The 21,322-nt window shown below is 40.5% G+C and overlaps 2 protein-coding genes across 7 annotated transcripts in view; both read right to left on the bottom strand.

Annotated features, from left to right (window-relative positions):
- Positions 1-843, bottom strand: part of LOC105326793 (mucin-17) — a 48,016-nt gene extending 47,173 nt beyond the window's left edge. For all 6 annotated transcript variants that reach the window (XM_066073313.1, XM_066073314.1, XM_066073318.1 and 3 more), the window contains exons 1-3: positions 566-843; positions 337-484; positions 101-205 (exon numbers count right to left, since the gene is read on the bottom strand). In XM_066073313.1, the coding sequence (XP_065929385.1) occupies positions 101-205; positions 337-484; positions 566-829 (517 nt within the window). In that variant the 5' untranslated portion in view covers positions 830-843. The remainder of the gene's footprint in view (positions 1-100; positions 206-336; positions 485-565) is intronic.
- A 3,401-nt stretch (positions 844-4,244) lies between these two features.
- Positions 4,245-21,322, bottom strand: part of LOC105326801 (mucin-19) — a 61,033-nt gene continuing 43,955 nt past the window's right edge. The window contains exons 95-110 of the mRNA XM_066072630.1: positions 21,179-21,320; positions 20,770-20,856; positions 20,229-20,593; positions 19,774-19,900; positions 18,837-18,986; positions 18,306-18,332; positions 16,819-16,926; positions 13,647-16,700; positions 13,274-13,527; positions 13,024-13,165; positions 10,877-10,984; positions 5,331-10,748; positions 5,036-5,140; positions 4,665-4,810; positions 4,394-4,553; positions 4,245-4,291 (exon numbers count right to left, since the gene is read on the bottom strand). Coding sequence (XP_065928702.1) covers positions 4,245-4,291; positions 4,394-4,553; positions 4,665-4,810; positions 5,036-5,140; positions 5,331-10,748; positions 10,877-10,984; positions 13,024-13,165; positions 13,274-13,527; positions 13,647-16,700; positions 16,819-16,926; positions 18,306-18,332; positions 18,837-18,986; positions 19,774-19,900; positions 20,229-20,593; positions 20,770-20,856; positions 21,179-21,320 — 10,440 coding nt within the window. The remainder of the gene's footprint in view (positions 4,292-4,393; positions 4,554-4,664; positions 4,811-5,035; positions 5,141-5,330; positions 10,749-10,876; positions 10,985-13,023; positions 13,166-13,273; positions 13,528-13,646; positions 16,701-16,818; positions 16,927-18,305; positions 18,333-18,836; positions 18,987-19,773; positions 19,901-20,228; positions 20,594-20,769; positions 20,857-21,178; positions 21,321-21,322) is intronic.

The raw sequence follows: 21,322 nt of genomic DNA, 5'->3' as shown, positions 1-21,322 counted from the left end.
GTAAAAGAAACAGTTTTTTGTTTGCATATCAAAGAAAAAATTCGGAATAATATATAGTTGAAAATATTAAGCATGAAAAATTAAAAGATAGTCAACATACTTGTAGGCGTTATGGGGCCTTGTTGTGTGGATGTGAATCCAGATGGAAGACCAGATAGGGGTGTTGTAGATGGTATTTGAACTGAAGGAAGCGTCGTTGTTCCGACTACAAAGATATATTTCAACCATGATTTAGACTTTATGAATCATATTCAGTTTCAAATAACCATTTTTTTCAACTCGAAATTGATATCGCTGTGTACACTTAAACATTAACCGTACTTAAAGTTGACGTACCCATTTCAATGCATGTTTTTATTCTCAAATCTTTCACGGAAACAATTGAAGATATTCTCGCTGGAAAAAATATTATCTCCACGTCAGTGGCCAATTCCTCAGCAAAGTCTGTCTCCACAGTTTGTTCTGCAGATGGATTCCGTACCGGCTGAAAATATAAAGAATACCAACGTTGTCTCTCTACATTTTCAATATATTCAAAACTAAATTATTTGTTAAATATTTGTACCTTTTCCCTTGTAATTGTCGCACCATTTGGTTTTCTTAGGATAAAAATGACCTTCTCTGCATTTTGGGTTGTGACACTGATCCTTCCCACTGGAGATTCCTCATTTTTGTCTTTGAAAACAACTTTCACTTTCACTTTCTGACCCGGATTGCCGTTAGTTAGTTCAGATGTTCCAGATAATGGGGATGAAGTGGAAGATATTACTTCGTTCACAAACACATCAACAAGATCAGTCAGGTCATTTGGATTCGTATCATCAAGCATTGGAACCGGACAAACTTGAAATACAAACAATAAGTGTTAATGTTATATCTAACATTTCTTAAATATTTATCCATGGTTCTTTTAATATCAGATATTGAAGCCTCTTTTTTTGAACAGTTACATAAGTTCTATTATATATCCATTTCGATTTTATTTATCTATACCTTTTTCCAAAACATTGACTTTAAAATAATACCTTTATCAGAATTTAGAAATAAACAACGTATAAATCTATTAAAATCAAGGGAAATCAAGACTGATATGTGGCTGTACTTTGTACCTGTGTTGGTGTTGATGATAAAGTTGCCAAGCTCACAACGTCATGCACTGTTTCTATGCGAGTACGTTGAAGATTGTTTGATGTTGTGTGTTCGATGGATGTCTGTGTTTGTTTGCTTTTGCTGGCGTGCCAATTTCACAAGTATAAGCAATACTTACCCTTTTTAAACCCAACAGACGGTTCAAAGGGATTAAAACAGAACAGTTGAAAAAAAAAACAGATTAAACTGGAAAAATGAACATTAAATAAATTAGGTTTAACTGGGAAAAATATTAAAAATATTTCTGGAAAAGAAATTTTTACGAGGTATTAAGATTTATACAAATACAAAACTTATTTCTTATTAACTCATTTTGTATAAGTCATTTATTTTGAAAAGACCTAATCGTGTGCCTCTTGAAATTTTGAATTTAGATATAATGTAAAATAAGTTTTGTAATTCATATCTCTATAATCAATAAACTGTGTGCAATATACGACAACATTTATAAGGACACAAACAATAATGTAATGCACTATACATGATGTAGACATTTATACAAAACAGCAAAAAATACATATTTGGGTTAAAGGAAAAGGAAGGAAAGGTAAAAATAATCGATAACGATAAAATGCTTACCTGAAGTAGTTGTTGGAGGTGTTTTAGTTGTAGTTTCCTCTGCAATAAAAATACTTTAAAAGTAAACAGCTTCGTAAGATGATACATTGCATTGTTCATACAATATTATAGGACGGAACAGAAAGTTAACTTTTCCTGTTCTGGAATTGTACCGAATCAGATGTATTAACACCATGTGAATTATATACTTTACATGTTGCGTGCGAACATTCTATATAGTTTTGGCTCATTGGTAAATTAACGTTATTTATTCTTCTTAATTCTCGTGAAATTCCTCCTTAATGTGATTCTTTTGATTTTCTTATTCTTTGTTTAAATAAGGCGTTTGATAAACATTAATGTACATTCTAACACATCACAGTCGGGAGCAAATTTTTGAGAATTAAGAATAGTATCTAGCAATAATTTACGTATAAGCTAAAACTATAGAAAATGTACGCAACATGTAAAATATACATTTTACTAGGTGATACTCTTTTCAAAAGCCACCTTCAACTTAAACATGCCTAGAATATTTAATGAAAATCTTATTATCTAACGCGTTTTCATTGAAATTGTGTTAAATGCTCGTCTATTAAATAACAATACTGGGTTGGTCAAACAAATGTAAAAACTTCTTTTTTTAAATTGGTGTAATAAAAAACACTATAACACTTTGGATCATGCATTCTAATATTGCACGCGCAGACCATTGCACAATGGTTTAAAAAAAAATACGCACTGCAGTCTTTTTCGTCATCGCAATGCACGAGGCAATCACATTTTCCGTCGCATATCTCACTAGTAAGATAACAAATTGGTTCCTTAGAACAGGGAATGGTTGTCGGTGGGCATTGATATGTTGTTGTCAACACAGATGTTGTTGTGCCTAAGTAAAACAAAATTTTTGGCCCGTTAAAAATCATTTAAATTACATGGAGATACATACAAAACTTCAAATTTATAAATGAAATTTAGTGTGCTTCTAAGAGAGTTTCTGGTAAGCTAGTGAAACATAAATCGCAATGAAAGATATCTAATAATAATGAAATACAAACACCAGTTGGAAGAAAAATACTGTAAAGTAATAAAAGTGCTTTGGGTTTAAATATATCTTCCATTTGCTTTATTTTAATTGTGAATAAATAATTAGTACATTATAATACAAACTTCAAAAGTTCAATTTCTAAATAAATTTGACCAATCTACAATTGCATCCATTTTTGTCTGGTTAAGTATTTACTTGTTGTAACACACTTCTTTTTTTTTTTTTACAAGAAATAAAAAAATGCAAATTCTCATTAAAGATGGTTATATTCGTTTGATTGTTGATTTACATTAACATGGTTTCGGGATACATGAAACAGTTCATATTTATCCTTTTGATAAAGCAGAAATGTAATAAACGAAAGTATTAGTTTTTATTTCTTATATATACATAATCATTTTACTGAATGTCAAAGGCAATTAAATCTTGTACCAATTTTTTAACACTTTATTTTATCTGTTACGTCATTAACTATTAAATTAATCTGACGGCATCCAAATTTTTATCTTAATCAATCCATTCAAAAGGAAATTGGAGAAAGTAGGTTTAATAGAAATATGTTCCATTTATGTTTTCTTGGGGTTTTAATCGTGAAAAAAATTGTTCTTAAACGGGTAAGTCGAGACAACACTTCAAAATAAAATCACCGAGACAACCCTCTTCATCCTCGCCGTCGTCACATTGTTTTATACCGTCGCAGCGCTGGGAGCCAGCTATGCAGGTACTGCGATCATTGCACCAAAAATCACAGGTACTGGACGCTGTAGTTTGCGCTTCTCGTAGGATAAGAAAAGAGAAAAGGGACTAGAAATTTTTGCAAAATGAAAAAGTGTAATGTGGCTGTGCAGAAAGAAATGTGAAATTTTAATTTTTATATGTACACTGTTGCTAACTAATCGTGTGAGGTAGATATTGATTTAGAAGGTTAATATGTTAAACTATTCAAAAGGACAGATCATTGCATACGTGTTGAAATATGTTTTTGGGAAAGTGCATATAGGAAAGTTTCTCTAAGAGGCGTCTATTTTTCTACATGTAACAAATAATGTGTTTGAAGTTATGCATGCAAATGAAAAAGTCTGTTTTTGATACATGTATATGAATTGAATATTAAATGAATTAAAAGAAAGTATAAAATTGTTTTTATATAGGAAAAAGAGGTAAACATTTTGAGTATCATTTGTAAAAATTCTCACAAGATCATTAAATTGGTGGTATAGTATTAAAAAACATTCACAACAAAGCTTCATTAATCACTGAATTAATGGTTTTAATGAAACCTTATCCAGTCTTATCAAAATGAAAAATTCTAGAATTTCTACTTTTTGCATTTAAACAAAACAATAATATGGATTATTCATATGCTATAACTTACCACTCGTAATCTGTGAATATAAATGTTTGAATGATTTTAATTTAATATATCTCATCAAGAAATTCCATTACTACTAAAGTCAAATACATCAATCGTATAAACATTAGTATGTTACTAGTATTTAACGTGACTCACTGATGGGTTTGGTGTCGTTGTTGATGCTAAAATAGAAAAATGGTAATAAGTTTATTTAAACAGAAATACGAAATTTAAATAAGAAACATAAAAAGGTAATCAAATTCAATTTAAAAAAAACAACATACGCTGTCCTATGACTGGTTTGTAACATGCCCGGATTTTGAGGTTTGAGATTTCTGGCTGTTCAGCTGAATCGCTCCTTATGTTGATTGTAAAATTGTCTGTGATGATACCAGCAGCAAACACAAATTCTACCGTCTCATTATTTTGAGTTATGATTTTTTGCTGAAAAACATTCATATAGCGGTATTAATCAAACCGATTTGTTCCTATGTTTTATTTAATTTGACTAAGCCTTGGTTTTATGATATCATATAATGCAACTTTTATACATACTTTATAATCCGTGAGGTATTCAAGGCCAACAGTGTCTGCTCTGTTTACAGTAAATGACACTCGCAAAATAGTCGGAGTGTCTTGCGATATAATTTTTACGACAACATTTTCATCATAAGTTGGCTCCTTTTTCGGTTTGTACACACCTGTACAAAAGATATTTTTCATTAAACAAAATGAATTTTAATCTTTTTTTCTTTTAAATACAGTTAAATAAATAAATTTTAGAATTAACTTTAAAATGCCAACAATAATAATCATAGTTTGCACACAAAAAAAACCCAACAGTATTATCATCAATGAAATTGACAAGGCCACTCTCTCGCTAAACGCATATTACATTTAAATATAAAAGTTTAAAACCAATTTACTGTTTGTTTGTAAAATGTTTTCTATAGGAGCGTCCGGATCTTCACTGGGAGAACGAAGAGACACATCTATAGCTTGTTCAGGTCCAATATCGACGTAACTGCAAACTAAAATTCAAAATCGTATTTCAATGTTTATACATGGATTTAAACATTTAATTTCTAGCAAATGTCTACAGACAACTCCTTTCAAACATTGAAAAAAGACATTTGAATGATAATAATTCAGTAACAAAAGCTACGTACACATTTATAAAAAAATAGATTAACATTAATATATCTTTAATCATGATTATACCTGTTGTAGAAGGGGTCGAAATAGTAGTTATTGTTGCAGAAGGAGTGGAGCCACTTGGCGTTGTTCCACTCGGTGTTGGTCCGCTCGGAGTTGGAGTCGCAGAGGGTGTTGGTCCACTTGGAGAGGGTCCACTAGGTGTTGGTGTCACCGACGGTGAAGGTCCACTTGGGGTAGGTGTCACAGATGGAGTTGGACCACTTGGTGTGGAAACACTTGGTGTTGGTGTCACTGAGGGTGTTGGTCCACTTGGGGTAGGTGTCACCGATGGAGTAGGACCGCTAGGAGTGGGTGTCACTGATGGTGTTGGTCCACTAGGTGTCGGTGTAACTGATGGCGTCGGTCCACTTGGTATAGGTGTACCAGATGGAGTTGGACCGCTTGGCGTGGGTGTGGCCGATGGTGTAGGACCACTCGGAGTTGGTGTCACAGATGGTGTTGGTCCACTTGGAGTTGGTGCACTTGGTGTAACTGTCACCGATGGTGAAGGTCCACTAGGCGTAGGTGTAACAGAGGGAGTAGGGCCGCTCGGAGTTGGTGTCACTGATGGAGTTGGTCCGCTTGGTGTAGGTGTACCTGATGGAGTTGGACCGCTTGGTGTGGGTGTGACAGATGGTGTAGGACCACTTGGTGTAGGTGTAACTGATGGAGTTGGACCACTTGGTGTGGAAACACTTGGTGTTGGTGTCACTGAGGGTGTTGGTCCACTTGGGGTAGGTGTCACCGATGGAGTAGGACCGCTAGGAGTTGGTGTCACTGATGGTGTTGGTCCACTAGGTGTCGGTCCACTTGGTGTAGGTGTACCAGATGGAGTTGGACCGCTTGGCGTGGGTGTAACCGATGGTGTTGGTCCACTTGGAGTTGGTGCACTTGGTGTAACTGTCACCGATGGTGAAGGTCCACTAGGCGTAGGTGTAACAGAGGGAGTAGGGCCGCTCGGAGTTGGTGTCACTGATGGAGTTGGTCCGCTTGGTGTAGGTGTACCTGATGGAGTTGGACCGCTTGGTGTGGGTGTGACAGATGGTGTAGGACCACTTGGTGTAGGTGTAACTGACGGAGTTGGACCACTTGGAGTGGAAACACTTGGTGTTGGTGTCACTGAGGGTGTTGGTGCACTTGGGGTAGGTGTCACCGATGGAGTAGGACCGCTAGGAGTTGGTGTCACTGATGGTGTTGGTCCACTAGGTGTCGGTCCACTTGGTGTAGGTGTACCAGATGGAGTTGGACCGCTTGGCGTGGGTGTGACCGATGGTGTAGGACCACTCGGAGTTGGTGTCACAGATGGTGTTGGTCCACTTGGAGTTGGTGCACTTGGTGTAACTGTCACCGATGGTGAAGGTCCACTAGGCGTAGGTGTAACAGAGGGAGTAGGGCCGCTCGGAGTTGGTGTCACTGATGGAGTTGGTCCACTTGGTGTAGGTGTACCAGATGGAGTTGGACCGCTTGGCGTGGGTGTAACCGATGGTGTAGGACCACTCGGAGTTGGTGTCACAGATGGTGTTGGTCCACTTGGAGTTGGTGCACTTGGTGTAACTGTCACCGATGGTGAAGGTCCACTAGGCGTAGGTGTAACAGAGGGAGTAGGGCCGCTCGGAGTTGGTGTCACTGATGGAGTTGGTCCGCTTGGTGTAGGTGTACCTGATGGAGTTGGACCGCTTGGTGTGGGTGTGACAGATGGTGTAGGACCACTTGGTGTAGGTGTAACTGATGGAGTTGGACCACTTGGTGTGGAAACACTTGGTGTTGGTGTCACTGAGGGTGTTGGTCCACTTGGGGTAGGTGTCACCGATGGAGTAGGACCGCTAGGAGTTGGTGTCACTGATGGTGTTGGTCCACTAGGTGTCGGTCCACTTGGTGTAGGTGTACCAGATGGAGTTGGACCGCTTGGCGTGGGTGTAACCGATGGTGTTGGACCACTCGGAGTTGGTGTCACAGATGGTGTTGGTCCACTTGGAGTTGGTGCACTTGGTGTAACTGTCACCGATGGTGAAGGTCCACTAGGCGTAGGTGTAACAGAGGGAGTAGGGCCACTCGGGGTTGGTGTCACTGATGGAGTTGGTCCGCTTGGTGTAGGTGTACCTGATGGAGTTGGACCGCTTGGTGTGGGTGTGACAGATGGTGTAGGACCACTTGGTGTAGGTGTAACTGACGGAGTTGGACCACTTGGAGTAGAAACACTTGGTGTTGGTGTCACTGAGGGTGTTGGTGCACTTGGGGTAGGTGTCACCGATGGAGTAGGACCGCTAGGAGTTGGTGTCACTGATGGTGTTGGTCCACTAGGTGTCGGTCCACTTGGTGTAGGTGTACCAGATGGAGTTGGACCGCTTGGCGTGGGTGTGACCGATGGTGTAGGACCACTTGGAGTTGGTGTCACAGATGGTGTTGGTCCACTTGGAGTTGGTGCACTTGGTGTAACTGTCACCGATGGTGAAGGTCCACTAGGCGTAGGTGTAACAGAGGGAGTAGGGCCGCTCGGAGTTGGTGTCACTGATGGAGTTGGTCCACTTGGTGTAGGTGTACCAGATGGAGTTGGACCGCTTGGCGTGGGTGTAACCGATGGTGTAGGACCACTCGGAGTTGGTGTCACAGATGGTGTTGGTCCACTTGGAGTTGGTGCACTTGGTGTAACTGTCACCGATGGTGAAGGTCCACTAGGCGTAGGTGTAACAGAGGGAGTAGGGCCGCTCGGAGTTGGTGTCACTGATGGAGTTGGTCCGCTTGGCGTAGGTGTACCTGATGGAGTTGGACCGCTTGGTGTGGGTGTGACAGATGGTGTAGGACCACTTGGTGTAGGTGTAACTGACGGAGTTGGACCACTTGGAGTGGAAACACTTGGTGTTGGTGTCACTGAGGGTGTTGGTCCACTTGGGGTAGGTGTCACCGATGGAGTAGGACCGCTAGGAGTTGGTGTCACTGATGGTGTTGGTCCACTAGGTGTCGGTCCACTTGGTGTAGGTGTACCAGATGGAGTTGGACCGCTTGGCGTGGGTGTGACCGATGGTGTAGGACCACTCGGAGTTGGTGTCACAGATGGTGTTGGTCCACTTGGAGTTGGTGCACTTGGTGTAACTGTCACCGATGGTGAAGGTCCACTAGGCGTAGGTGTAACAGAGGGAGTAGGGCCGCTCGGAGTTGGTGTCACTGATGGAGTTGGTCCGCTTGGTGTAGGTGTACCTGATGGAGTTGGACCGCTTGGTGTGGGTGTGACAGATGGTGTAGGACCACTTGGTGTAGGTGTAACTGATGGAGTTGGACCACTTGGGGTGGAAACACTTGGTGTTGGTGTCACTGAGGGTGTTGGTGCACTTGGGGTAGGTGTAACAGAGGGAGTAGGACCGCTAGGAGTTGGTGTCACTGATGGTGTTGGTCCACTAGGTGTCGGTCCACTTGGTGTAGGTGTACCAGATGGAGTTGGACCGCTTGGCGTGGGTGTGACCGATGGTGTAGGACCACTTGGAGTTGGTGTCACAGATGGTGTTGGTCCACTTGGAGTTGGTGCACTTGGTGTAACTGTCACCGATGGTGAAGGTCCACTAGGCGTAGGTGTAACAGAGGGAGTAGGGCCGCTCGGAGTTGGTGTCACTGATGGAGTTGGTCCACTTGGTGTAGGTGTACCAGATGGAGTTGGACCGCTTGGCGTGGGTGTAACCGATGGTGTAGGACCACTCGGAGTTGGTGTCACAGATGGTGTTGGTCCACTTGGAGTTGGTGCACTTGGTGTAACTGTCACCGATGGTGAAGGTCCACTAGGCGTAGGTGTAACAGAGGGAGTAGGGCCGCTCGGAGTTGGTGTCACTGATGGAGTTGGTCCGCTTGGTGTAGGTGTACCTGATGGAGTTGGACCGCTTGGTGTGGGTGTGACAGATGGTGTAGGACCACTTGGTGTAGGTGTAACTGACGGAGTTGGACCACTTGGAGTGGAAACACTTGGTGTTGGTGTCACTGAGGGTGTTGGTCCACTTGGGGTAGGTGTCACCGATGGAGTAGGACCGCTAGGAGTTGGTGTCACTGATGGTGTTGGTCCACTAGGTGTCGGTCCACTTGGTGTAGGTGTACCAGATGGAGTTGGACCGCTTGGCGTGGGTGTGACCGATGGTGTAGGACCACTCGGAGTTGGTGTCACAGATGGTGTTGGTCCACTTGGAGTTGGTGCACTTGGTGTAACTGTCACCGATGGTGAAGGTCCACTAGGCGTAGGTGTAACAGAGGGAGTAGGGCCGCTCGGAGTTGGTGTCACTGATGGAGTTGGTCCGCTTGGTGTAGGTGTACCTGATGGAGTTGGACCGCTTGGTGTGGGTGTGACAGATGGTGTAGGACCACTTGGTGTAGGTGTAACTGATGGAGTTGGACCACTTGGGGTGGAAACACTTGGTGTTGGTGTCACTGAGGGTGTTGGTCCACTAGGTGTTGGTCCACTTGGTGTAGGTGTACCAGATGGAGTTGGACCGCTTGGCGTGGGTGTGACTGATGGTGTAGGACCACTCGGAGTTGGTGTCACAGATGGTGTTGGTCCACTTGGAGTTGGTGCACTTGGTGTAACTGTCACCGATGGTGAAGGTCCACTAGGCGTAGGTGTAACAGAGGGAGTAGGGCCGCTCGGAGTTGGTGTCACTGATGGAGTTGGTCCGCTTGGTGTAGGTGTACCTGATGGAGTTGGACCGCTTGGTGTGGGTGTGACAGATGGTGTAGGACCACTTGGTGTAGGTGTAACTGACGGAGTTGGACCACTTGGAGTGGAAACACTTGGTGTTGGTGTCACTGAGGGTGTTGGTGCACTTGGGGTAGGTGTCACCGATGGAGTAGGACCGCTAGGAGTTGGTGTCACTGATGGTGTTGGTCCACTAGGTGTCGGTCCACTTGGTGTAGGTGTACCAGATGGAGTTGGACCGCTTGGCGTGGGTGTAACCGATGGTGTAGGACCACTCGGAGTTGGTGTCACAGATGGTGTTGGTCCACTTGGAGTTGGTGCACTTGGTGTAACTGTCACCGATGGTGAAGGTCCACTAGGCGTAGGTGTAACAGAGGGAGTAGGGCCGCTCGGAGTTGGTGTCACTGATGGAGTTGGTCCGCTTGGTGTAGGTGTACCTGATGGAGTTGGACCGCTTGGTGTTGGTGTGACAGATGGTGTAGGAACACTTGGTGTAGGTGTAACTGATGGAGTTGGACCACTTGGGGTGGAAACACTTGGTGTTGGTGTCACTGAGGGTGTTGGTCCACTAGGAGTTGGTGTCACGGATGGTGTAGGTCCACTAGGAGTTGGTGTCACTGATGGTGTTGGTCCACTTGGTGTAGGTGTAACTGACGGAGTTGGACCACTTGGTGTTGGACCGCCAGGTGTTGTTACACTAGGGGTTGACCCACTTGTGGTCACAGATGGTGTTGTTCCAAATGAAGGTGTTGTGATTATTTCCGACGGAGTTCCTAATTAATATAATGATATATGATGACTTTTCAATAATTTTCGGTTATTATATCTTTGTTTTTCTTAATTTATGCATAAAGACAATTTATTTTTTGGTGTTTATCAGAAATTTTATTAACAGACTTACCGGATGATATTGTAGTAATTCGCGGTGTAGATACTTTTGTTGCTGGCGTTTGAGGAACTGTTCCACTCGAAGTTACTGAAGGCGACGTACCGAGGGTGGTTGTTACACCTATTCAAAATCAGTTTATATATGTTACATTTATTTAGCCCTACATCTATAACAAACATTAAACACTGAAATTATGTTTAACAAGTCCATATAAAAACTAAAATATTCAAATACACGTAGATTTGTCGGCTACTGTGGAATCATTAGATGTCGTGGTGGCTCAATTTTCGTGGAATTCGTGGGTATCCCTTAACTACGAATTAACATCCTCCACGAATTAATAAAATAAAGTACTAAGACATGTTTCCTTTTGTAGATATAAGAGAATACACGAAATTACGTCCCCACAAACCTGTAAAATTAAGCAATCCACGACAAATGGCATCAACTGAATTTAATGATTCCACAGTATGTCGTCCGTTACATTAAAAAGAATTGTATCAGAAATAAATTATGATGTAAGTTTAATCTTTTAAATTTTTTTCATTAACAATTCATTTGTGAATCACTTCTGCTATATTGAAATAGACATCATCTTTTTTTTTTAAATCCGCCAGACATACATCCTCATTTCATTAACATAGTATCATTAACTGTAGTAAGAACAATTTAAGCACACATTGATTTTAATATTTGATGTATTCATTAGTTGAACTTTAATTTCAAGATGTTTGCTACAAACAGAGCTGGATAAAGAAAAACCATAGTTTGATAAATAAATTTCTCAACAAAACTATAGTAGACAAGTTTGGTGATTAAAAACTACATTTAAATTCATGACCATCATTTGTATTTCAATAAAAAGTGAGCCGTTTTTGTAAAGTCATACAGAATAAATATTCTATTTATATAAAACAATCCAGCTGCTTGATAATTTAGATATACGGTATTTTCACCATGCATTGGACACCTGTGGAATTTTCTCTTTGATCAAACATCAATTATAGTCTAGATATAAATACAACTTGTTTTAAAAGTTAAAGGTTTTTCCCTTGCTCAATTATTGGGGACAAAATAGTGAAAGTGTTGAAAACGTAGAAATTAAAGCAAATTAATGAAGTGTTGAACAATTTGGCAATAGATCGGACAATATTTACCAAGCATTGAACGGCTATACAGTAGAGGTTAAAAATAAGAAAAATTTTAATGCAAAAATAAAATGGTTTGAAAATAAAATTTAATTAATTGCTATAAAGAGCATTGTTTTTATTATCGAATCTACAGTCAGGAATTTAGACTAGTGCTTCTGTTCAAAGGACTATTTATCTTGAGAGGTTCTTTATTGTGTCAGCACCTACAGGAACTTTTGATTAAAAAAGCAGTATCCATCAAACTAACTTTTCAGTGGTCTGAGGAAAATGATTGTTTCATTTTTTTTTTAATTTTACTATAATTTTAAAGTATATCACAAGAAAAGGGAACCTAGCATGTTAATAATTAGATAAAATCATGCATTGAAAAATATCCAATGCACGGTTTATTTGTGTCCGATCCATTGTGAAATGAAAATATGAAGCAAAAATGACCTTGACATTAAGAATTCAAACTTCTAAGACTTATTCTAATTAAATTTTGTTTCAAAAATTACTTTGTAATTATTTGAGGTAGAGGGTGCATTTTCAATAAAGCATAACATTCAAATAATGCTCTTATGTTAAATCTGTGCAACTAAATTTTCAATGATGGCGTATTTGACGTTATTTTACGATGCCTATATTGCTATATTTTTGCCAATATGACTATCAAATTCTTAATAATCATAAAGTTCATTAGTTCTAATTCAGGGACATACGAAACATTACATGGGCGAATGCACATTTATTTGTATATTTATGACCAAAGTTGTCAGATAACAGGTATGCGTCCGATGCATGGTTAATTCATCCTATACAAATGTTTCTGACTTTGTTCTGTAACAAGCTACTGTTTTGATACAAAACACCTGTTTATAAGATCTATGTATTTCATCTATTTAAATTTACTAAAACAGAAAAACATTGCAAGTAAATTACGATAAATGATCAAAACCCAAACAAAATTATCTTTAAAATGGACTGACATATACATATTTAATAAATCCAACTGTTCAATTCCCATACCACTTGTGCAAGCTTTGACTTCAACGCTAGATACAGTTGAGGGTGCACTTGTGTCCTTCTTGGTAATCTTTACGGTAATTTTGCTTCCAGTTTCACCTCTGAAATTAACTTCAACAGTGCCATCAGGTGACAAAACTGGTGTCTGAAAGAATATCGAAAACTGTCTTATGTAACCATATTTACATCGTTCACTTTTCCTAAAGTTTTGTCGAATCTCCTCAAATAATTCTCTGTGATATAAAATCAATACCTTTGTAATCTTTTCCCCATTGGGTTGCTCTAATGTGACTTCCACAGTTTCTGCATTCCTAACAATGGCTTTCACAGCGGTGACCTGTGGTGGCTGATCACTGTTCAGAGTGAATTCAACAGTTGGGGTAGGATTAACATTGTCCGTAGTGGCACCAGTAGAAGTGAACACATTGTCCACATTTTCGCCAGGCATATCATCACTGCTTGGCGTCAATACATTTGGACCAGCTGTCAGCATTTCATCAACGCAGCCTGTAACGAATAAAAACAAATATATTTCACCATTTCTTTCTGTCTTTATGGTGACAACATTAATTTTTCAACTTTTTGATATTAGGATACATCAACATAAAATAAAACTATGGATATACTTGTCACTGTTGTAGTAGTTGGGCCACTTGGTGTTGGTGTAATTGATGGTGTCGGTCCACTTGGTGTAGGTGTACCTGATGGAGTAGGACCACTTGGTGTCGGTGTGCCTGATGGTGTTGGTCCACTTGGTGTAGGTGTAATTGATGGAGTTGGACCACTTGGGGTGGAAACACTTGGTGTTGGTGTCACTGAGGGTGTTGGTCCACTTGGGGTAGGTGTCACTGATGGAGTAGGACCGCTCGGCGTTGGTGTCACTGATGGTGTTGGTCCACTAGGTGTCGGTGTAACGGATGGTGTGGGGCCACTTGGCGTTGGTGTTCCTGACGGTGTTGGACCACTTGGTGTGGGTGTGACAGATGGTGTAGGACCACTTGGTGTAGGTGTAACTGAAGGAGTAGGACCACTTGGGGTGGAAACACTTGGTGTTGGTGTCACTGAGGGTGTTGGTCCACTTGGGGTAGGTGTCACCGATGGAGTAGGACCGCTCGGCGTTGGTGTCACTGATGGTGTTGGTCCGCTAGGTGTCGGTGTTACTGATGGTGTCGGTCCACTTGGTGTAGGTGTACCTGATGGAGTTGGACCGCTCGGTGTGGGTGTGACCGATGGTGTAGGACCACTCGGAGTTGGTGTTACTGATGGTGTTGGTCCACTAGGAGTGGCTACACTTGGGGTAACTGTCACCGATGGTAAAGGACCACTTGGCGTAGGTGTAACAGAGGGTGAAGGGCCGCTGGGAGTTGGTGTCACTGATGGTGTTGGTCCGCTTGGCGTTGGTGTTCCTGATGGAGTTGGACCGCTTGGTGTAGGTGTCACTGATGGTGTTGGTCCACTTGGTGTAGGTGTAACTGAAGGAGTTGGACCACTTGGGGTGGTCACACTTGGTGTTGGTGTCACTGAGGGCGTTGGTCCACTTGGGGTAGGTGTCACTGATGGAGTAGGACCGCTCGGCGTTGGTGTTACTGATGGTGTTGGTCCACTAGGTGTCGGTGTAACGGATGGTGTGGGGCCACTTGGCGTTGGTGTTCCTGACGGTGTTGGACCACTTGGTGTGGGTGTGACAGATGGTGTAGGACCACTTGGTGTAGGTGTAACTGAAGGAGTAGGACCACTTGGGGTGGAAACACTTGGTGTTGGTGTCACTGAGGGTGTTGGTCCACTTGGGGTAGGTGTCACTGATGGAGTAGGACCGCTCGGCGTTGGTGTCACTGATGGTGTTGGTCCACTAGGTGTAGGTGTAACGGATGGTGTGGGGCCACTTGGCGTTGGTGTTCCTGACGGTGTTGGTCCACTTGGTGTGGGTGTGACAGATGGTGTAGGACCACTTGGTGTAGGTGTAACTGAAGGAGTAGGACCACTTGGGGTGGAAACACTTGGTGTTGGTGTCACTGAGGGTGTTGGTCCACTTGGGGTAGGTGTCACTGATGGAGTAGGACCGCTCGGCGTTGGTGTCACTGATGGTGTTGGTCCACTAGGTGTCGGTGTAACGGATGGTGTGGGGCCACTTGGTGTTGGTGTTCCTGACGGTGTTGGACCACTTGGTGTGGGTGTGACAGATGGTGTAGGACCACTTGGTGTAGGTGTAACTGAAGGAGTTGGACCACTTGGGGTGGAAACACTTGGTGTTGGTGTCACTGAGGGTGTTGGTCCACTTGGGGTAGGTGTCACCGATGGAGTAGGACCGCTCGGCGTTGGTGTCACTGATGGTGTTGGTCCACTAGGTGTCGGTGTAACGGATGGTGTGGGGCCACTTGGCGTTGGTGTTTCTGACGGTGTTGGACCACTTGGTGTGGGTGTGACAGATGGTGTTGGACCACTTGGTGTAGGTGTAACTGAAGGAGTTGGACCACTTGGGGTGGAAACACTTGGTGTTGGTGTCACTGAGGGTGTTGGTCCACTTGGGGTAGGTGTCACTGATGGAGTAGGACCGCTCGGCGTTGGTGTCACTGATGGTGTTGGTCCACTAGGTGTAGGTGTAACGGATGGTGTGGGGCCACTTGGCGTTGGTGTTCCTGACGGTGTTGGTCCACTTGGTGTGGGTGTGACAGATGGTGTAGGACCACTTGGTGTAGGTGTAACTGAAGGAGTAGGACCACTTGGGGTGGAAACACTTGGTGTTGGTGTCACTGAGGGTGTTGGTCCACTTGGGGTAGGTGTCACTGATGGAGTAGGACCGCTCGGCGTTGGTGTCACTGATGGTGTTGGTCCACTAGGTGTTGGTGTAACGGATGGTGTGGGGCCACTTGGTGTTGGTGTTCCTGACGGTGTTGGACCACTTGGTGTGGGTGTGACAGATGGTGTAGGACCACTTGGTGTAGGTGTAACTGAAGGAGTAGGACCACTTGGGGTGGAAACACTTGGTGTTGGTGTCACTGAGGGTGTTGGTCCACTTGGGGTAGGTGTCACTGATGGAGTAGGACCGCTCGGCGTTGGTGTCACTGATGGCGTTGGTCCACTAGGTGTCGGTGTAACGGATGGTGTGGGGCCACTTGGCGTTGGTGTTCCTGACGGTGTTGGACCACTTGGTGTGGGTGTGACAGATGGTGTAGGACCACTTGGTGTAGGTGTAACTGAAGGAGTAGGACCACTTGGGGTGGAAGCACTTGGTGTTGGTGTCACTGAGGGTGTTGGTCCACTTGGGGTAGGTGTCACCGATGGAGTAGGACCGCTCGGCGTTGGTGTCACTGATGGTGTTGGTCCACTTGGAGCTGGTGTCACAGATGGTGTTGGTCCACGTGGAGTGGCTACGCTTGGTGTAAATGTCACCGATGGTGAAGGTCCACTAGGCGTAGGTGTAACAGAGGGTGTGGGGCCGCTCGGAGTTGGTGTCACTGATGGTGTTGTTCCACTTGGTGTAGGTGTCACCGACGGTGATGGCCCACTAGGTGTTGGTGTAACTGACGGTGAAGGTCCACTAGGTGTAGGTGTAACTGAAGGAGTTGGACCACTTGGGGTGGAAACACTTGGTGTAGGTGTAACTGATGGAGTAGATCCACTTGTTGTCACAGATGGCGTAGTTCCAAATGATGGAGTCGTAATTTTTTCTGATGGAGTTCCTTTTTAAAGAAATATTTGATGTTTTGATAACAATGTTTGGCCATTAAAAAAAATTAATTTTTTTCATTCATTATCAAAATGCATATGTGTTTATTAGAAATTTATTTGCAGACTTACCCGAGGATGGTGTACTAATCTGCGGTGTAGATACTTTTGTTGCAGGCGTTTGAGGAACTGTTCCACTTGATGTTACGGAAGGCGTCGTACCAAGGGTTGTGGTGACACCTAATAAAAATCAATATAAATCGGTTATATCTATCTAGCACTAAACTTATTAAAGAAAACGTTAACAACTCGCTTATTATGATAGACAAGTTCCATTGAAAACTGAAATATTCTTATGCTAGGAGCAATTTTATTTCAGTTACCTAGCATGTTACGATAAAAAGATATTCAATTGTACCAGAAATTAAATTATTCTTTAAGTTTATTATCTGGGTGGTTTTTTTTTGTTCAACAATTCATTTGTCAATCTAATCTTTTTCGTTTTTTTAACCACATTTTATCACTATGTGTTCCTAAATCTACCAGATATACATCACCATTTCATTTAACATAATATAAGTTAATGTAGTAAGTAACCAAACGTTGATTTTAATCAATGACGTTTGCATTGCAGTTTTTCTTCGAAGTTTTAGATAACTGCTACATTCAGGGCTACATAAAGAAAAATCAGAGTTTTATACCTTTAGTGAGAAAATTGAATTTCTAAACAAAACTATAAAAAGACCAGTTTAGTTAGTAAAAGACTGTATATATAGTCTTAGCGTGAATTGTTAGATAACACAACGCTATATGGTTTTGCAGAACTTAAGTACTGCAATAATCTGCAGTAAAGAGAAAGATCAGACTAAAACTAAGCACACTATTTCCGGGCTACAACATGTATTTCACTAACTGTAAAAACATGTTCAAAATGCAAAAGACGTTTTAACAAGGTAATGCTTTTCGTTGCTACATACTTTTGCTACGGAAAAGCAGAAGAATAGACGATACTATAGTGTAGTATAAACAGTCAGCAGTATATTGTTGGTACATGAAACAATGATTTATAGCAGCTAAAGAGAGCGATAGAGTTAGGGCTCTGGCGTTAATTTGCTAAATAGCATCATAATATTCTACAGATTATTGATCGATACCCGGAGGTGGTAGTGTAAATTCGGGTGGAGTTGGGGGGGATCCAGGAAGAACTGTCGTCAATGTTGATGTCACCCCTTAAGATGATAAACCGGCGATGTTATTTTGATACCTCAATATATTTCTTTATTATATAATTTAATTATTGATATCACATACTGTGGAATCATTTGTATTCGTTGGGGCCAATGTTCGTGTGTAGCCAACCTTTTCCTGTTTCGTGGGACTTTAATTCGTTGGTAGTGTAATCAGGGTAATTTAAATAAATTTTTAAAAAATGATTGTGTATAGGTTCATTGAGATGTAAATTCGTGGGTAAAGGTTATCCACGAAAGCCATGAAATTGGTCCCCCACAAACAATGTTGATTCCACAGTAATTATTTTGGAATTGATTATTAATGTTCAACGCTCATTAATGTTCAATTTGACAGTCTTTTTTTCATCATAAAAATGTTTGATTACTTACTTGTCGTCGACGATGTTGTCTGTGTGGCTGTAAAGAAATAAATATTATATATTTTTATGCTTTGATGAATTAACATATATCACATGATCCAATGCCATTCTTTGGAAGTTTGTAAAGTTACTGTAATACAAAATAATAATCTACAAAAAAAATACGAAAAAAACGAATTTTGTAATTAAATATCATATATTTCCAAGGACAAAATGTTAACCTAGCTCTCAATACAATTTGCAATGGTATATTAATGAATTGATAACTCAATGTTTAAGACGGTGATATCAAACAGGAATATTGTATTATTATGATTTTTTTTAAGATATTGGAATTTTTGCAATATTGAAGCAAATGCAAAAATAAATAAATTGCTCAAATTATGTTTTGAAATATTGTAAAATATGTTAACAAAACTAAAAACTATTAAAAAAATCTGCATGTCTTAATATTCGTCGATTTTAACGTAAGTTGAAATAAAGCCAAGAACAGTTAATCTAGTTGCAAAAATAAATAGGAGATATGAAGCTGCCCATATACCTGTCGTAGAAATCGTAGAAGTAGTCGACGTTTGTAAAAGTGGAGGTAACGTAGGAGCTAAAACGGTTGAACTCGGTAACTTTATCGTAGCCGGTGTGAAACCGGCAGCAGCAGTGGAACCGGGTGGTGTTGATACTGTAGAGAGAAGACCTGTAGGATAACGTAACGGCGAAAATGGAGATTGCGAAGATGATGCACCTAATAGGAAGCCTAAGGTTGCACTTCTAAAGGAAAATTACTGTAACACTTTCTTAACAACTGTTATGAAATGAGTTTTTTAAATACCGATCAACGCTTTATTATCTGTCTCTTAAAAAATACAAGAAACTCAAATGACAGAAAAATGTGTTCAAAAGTAATGCAGACTAAGTGCAGGTTAATGTAGGTCAGTGCAAACAAATCTGATTTTTTGTTAATAGTGATTTGAAAAAGTGTATTTACAGCTAATCAATACAATTGCTTTATGAAAAAACAATAACTCATAGATTGCTAAGTTAAGTTATTTCTACGATTACGGGCAGGTGGTTAACCTTACATTAATACTTGCTCTTGAGTTTTTCTGGAGTGCAAATGTATAGCAGCATTTTTGTTTTCGCTCTTCTTGCTCATATGTAATATATTACTGTTATTTTACCCAAAACCAAATTCCTTCAGTACACGATTTGATAAAAAGAAATCTTCTATTTTAACAGAATCCAAATAATGATGTCATATAGATATCTGAATTCTTTTAAAGTATCTTAAAATAAATAACAGAATTAAAGGTTGCCAAAACCAAGCAATCAACTAGTTATCAACTACATCGTTATACAAAATAATGTAGTTTCATCTATATTTCAACTGCTTTTGAAGAGCAATATCTAGTTACATTTAATTAAATGCATGAGGATTTATGCTATGAATATTAATGAAACCATAGCATCAACGAGAGGGTTACCTCCGAAACAGGCTTTGACTGATAACACTAGCAAAACATCTTGGGAAGCGTCACTGGGTTTGACAGTGATCACAATTTCGTTAACTAGCATTGATTTCAGATCAGCTGGTTCAGTTCCAGAGAATTTCTGAAAATAAATAATGAACTTTAAATGCTTCAGTGCTTATAAAATTTAGAGTCAAGAATACATTTGTCCATAAAATAAAATAAAACTATTATACCTACAATTTTTAATTAAGTGTGATCCAAATTACTCAAATAAGTGATTAATGAGTGATGCATTAGTGATCTGTTTATTCTACACATTTGTTAGTACAAGAAAATAAAAGCATTCTAAACCGTTTTCAGAGACATGTATGAATCAGATTACGTATCATTTTTTTTCAAGTTGGAATAACAGAAAGAAAGTAATGATACCATTGACTATTCAAAATTAATTTTACTAAATACTCTACCTTTCCACCAAGGAGAGGATACAAAGTGTCGTCATCTGGAATCTTGTACGACACATCGAATGATTCAATGTTTCTCTCACTGATTTCCGTTGTTGTTAGAAGTTCTTCAGGACTCACTTTAATTTGGCCCACTTCTACCCCTTCAGGGGGGAACGAAATAGAAACAACAATAGGCTTTTCTGGCGATGTTTCTTTGACCGTAAGAGGACCATTAACGTTTTCTGGTCGAACCTTATCAATATCAGCAGGCGAAATTTCATTATTGGTAAATGAAATGCTTCCAGTGGGAATCTGGGAATAATCGCTCATTCCCTCGGTCTTGACACAAACCGTGGAGATGGTTGGAGTTGTTGATTGAACTATTCCTTTAAAGAAATATTAATGTCCTTTCATCAGTGCAATTTACATGTTTCAACTTCTATTCTTTGTTTTTTGTTGAATATCATTAAGTCGTCGTAGTCAATAATCGCTTTTAAATGAATTTTATAAAATGTACAAGATAAATATCCAATATAATGAGAGTAAAGCTTATTGATATTACCTGTGGTTGTGAAAACGGATGTTGTTGTAAGAAGTGGCGTTGTTGTCACTACTCCAACTTTTTCCGTTGTTTGCGTAGTTCCTGTTGCTAAAGAAATAGATGTACAAGTATGAACAAAACAAAATGTATTGACCCGGCTATGAAGCATGTCTTTGCTAACCTTCAAACATTAATGAACTGAGACATAAAATTTAAGACATTTGTTTAAAAATCGCCAGAAAGAATAAAACATTCATATGAGAAAAGATATTTGATAGTCGATGTGCAAGTAAAACAAATACAAGCTGTTACACAAAGAACGTTCAAATGGTTCGTCATTATCTGTTCCAAACATACATAAATTACCATTAAATGTTATTTCTATTTCATTAAAAACTGTTTTAATAAACTAAATATAATATCCTCTTACCCTCGGTACACGCTTTGACTTCAACGCTAGATACAAGTGAGCCGGTAGTTTCGTCCTTCTTGGTGATCTTTATAATAATTTTGCTTCCAATTTCCCCTTTAAAGTTAACTTCAACAGTGCCATCGGGTGACAAAACTGGTGTCT

This window comes from Magallana gigas, chromosome 10, assembly GCF_963853765.1.
Source record: "Magallana gigas chromosome 10, xbMagGiga1.1, whole genome shotgun sequence".
Classification (NCBI taxonomy): Eukaryota; Metazoa; Mollusca; class Bivalvia; order Ostreida; family Ostreidae; genus Magallana; species Magallana gigas.
This window is presented reverse-complemented; position numbering and strand designations above follow the sequence as displayed.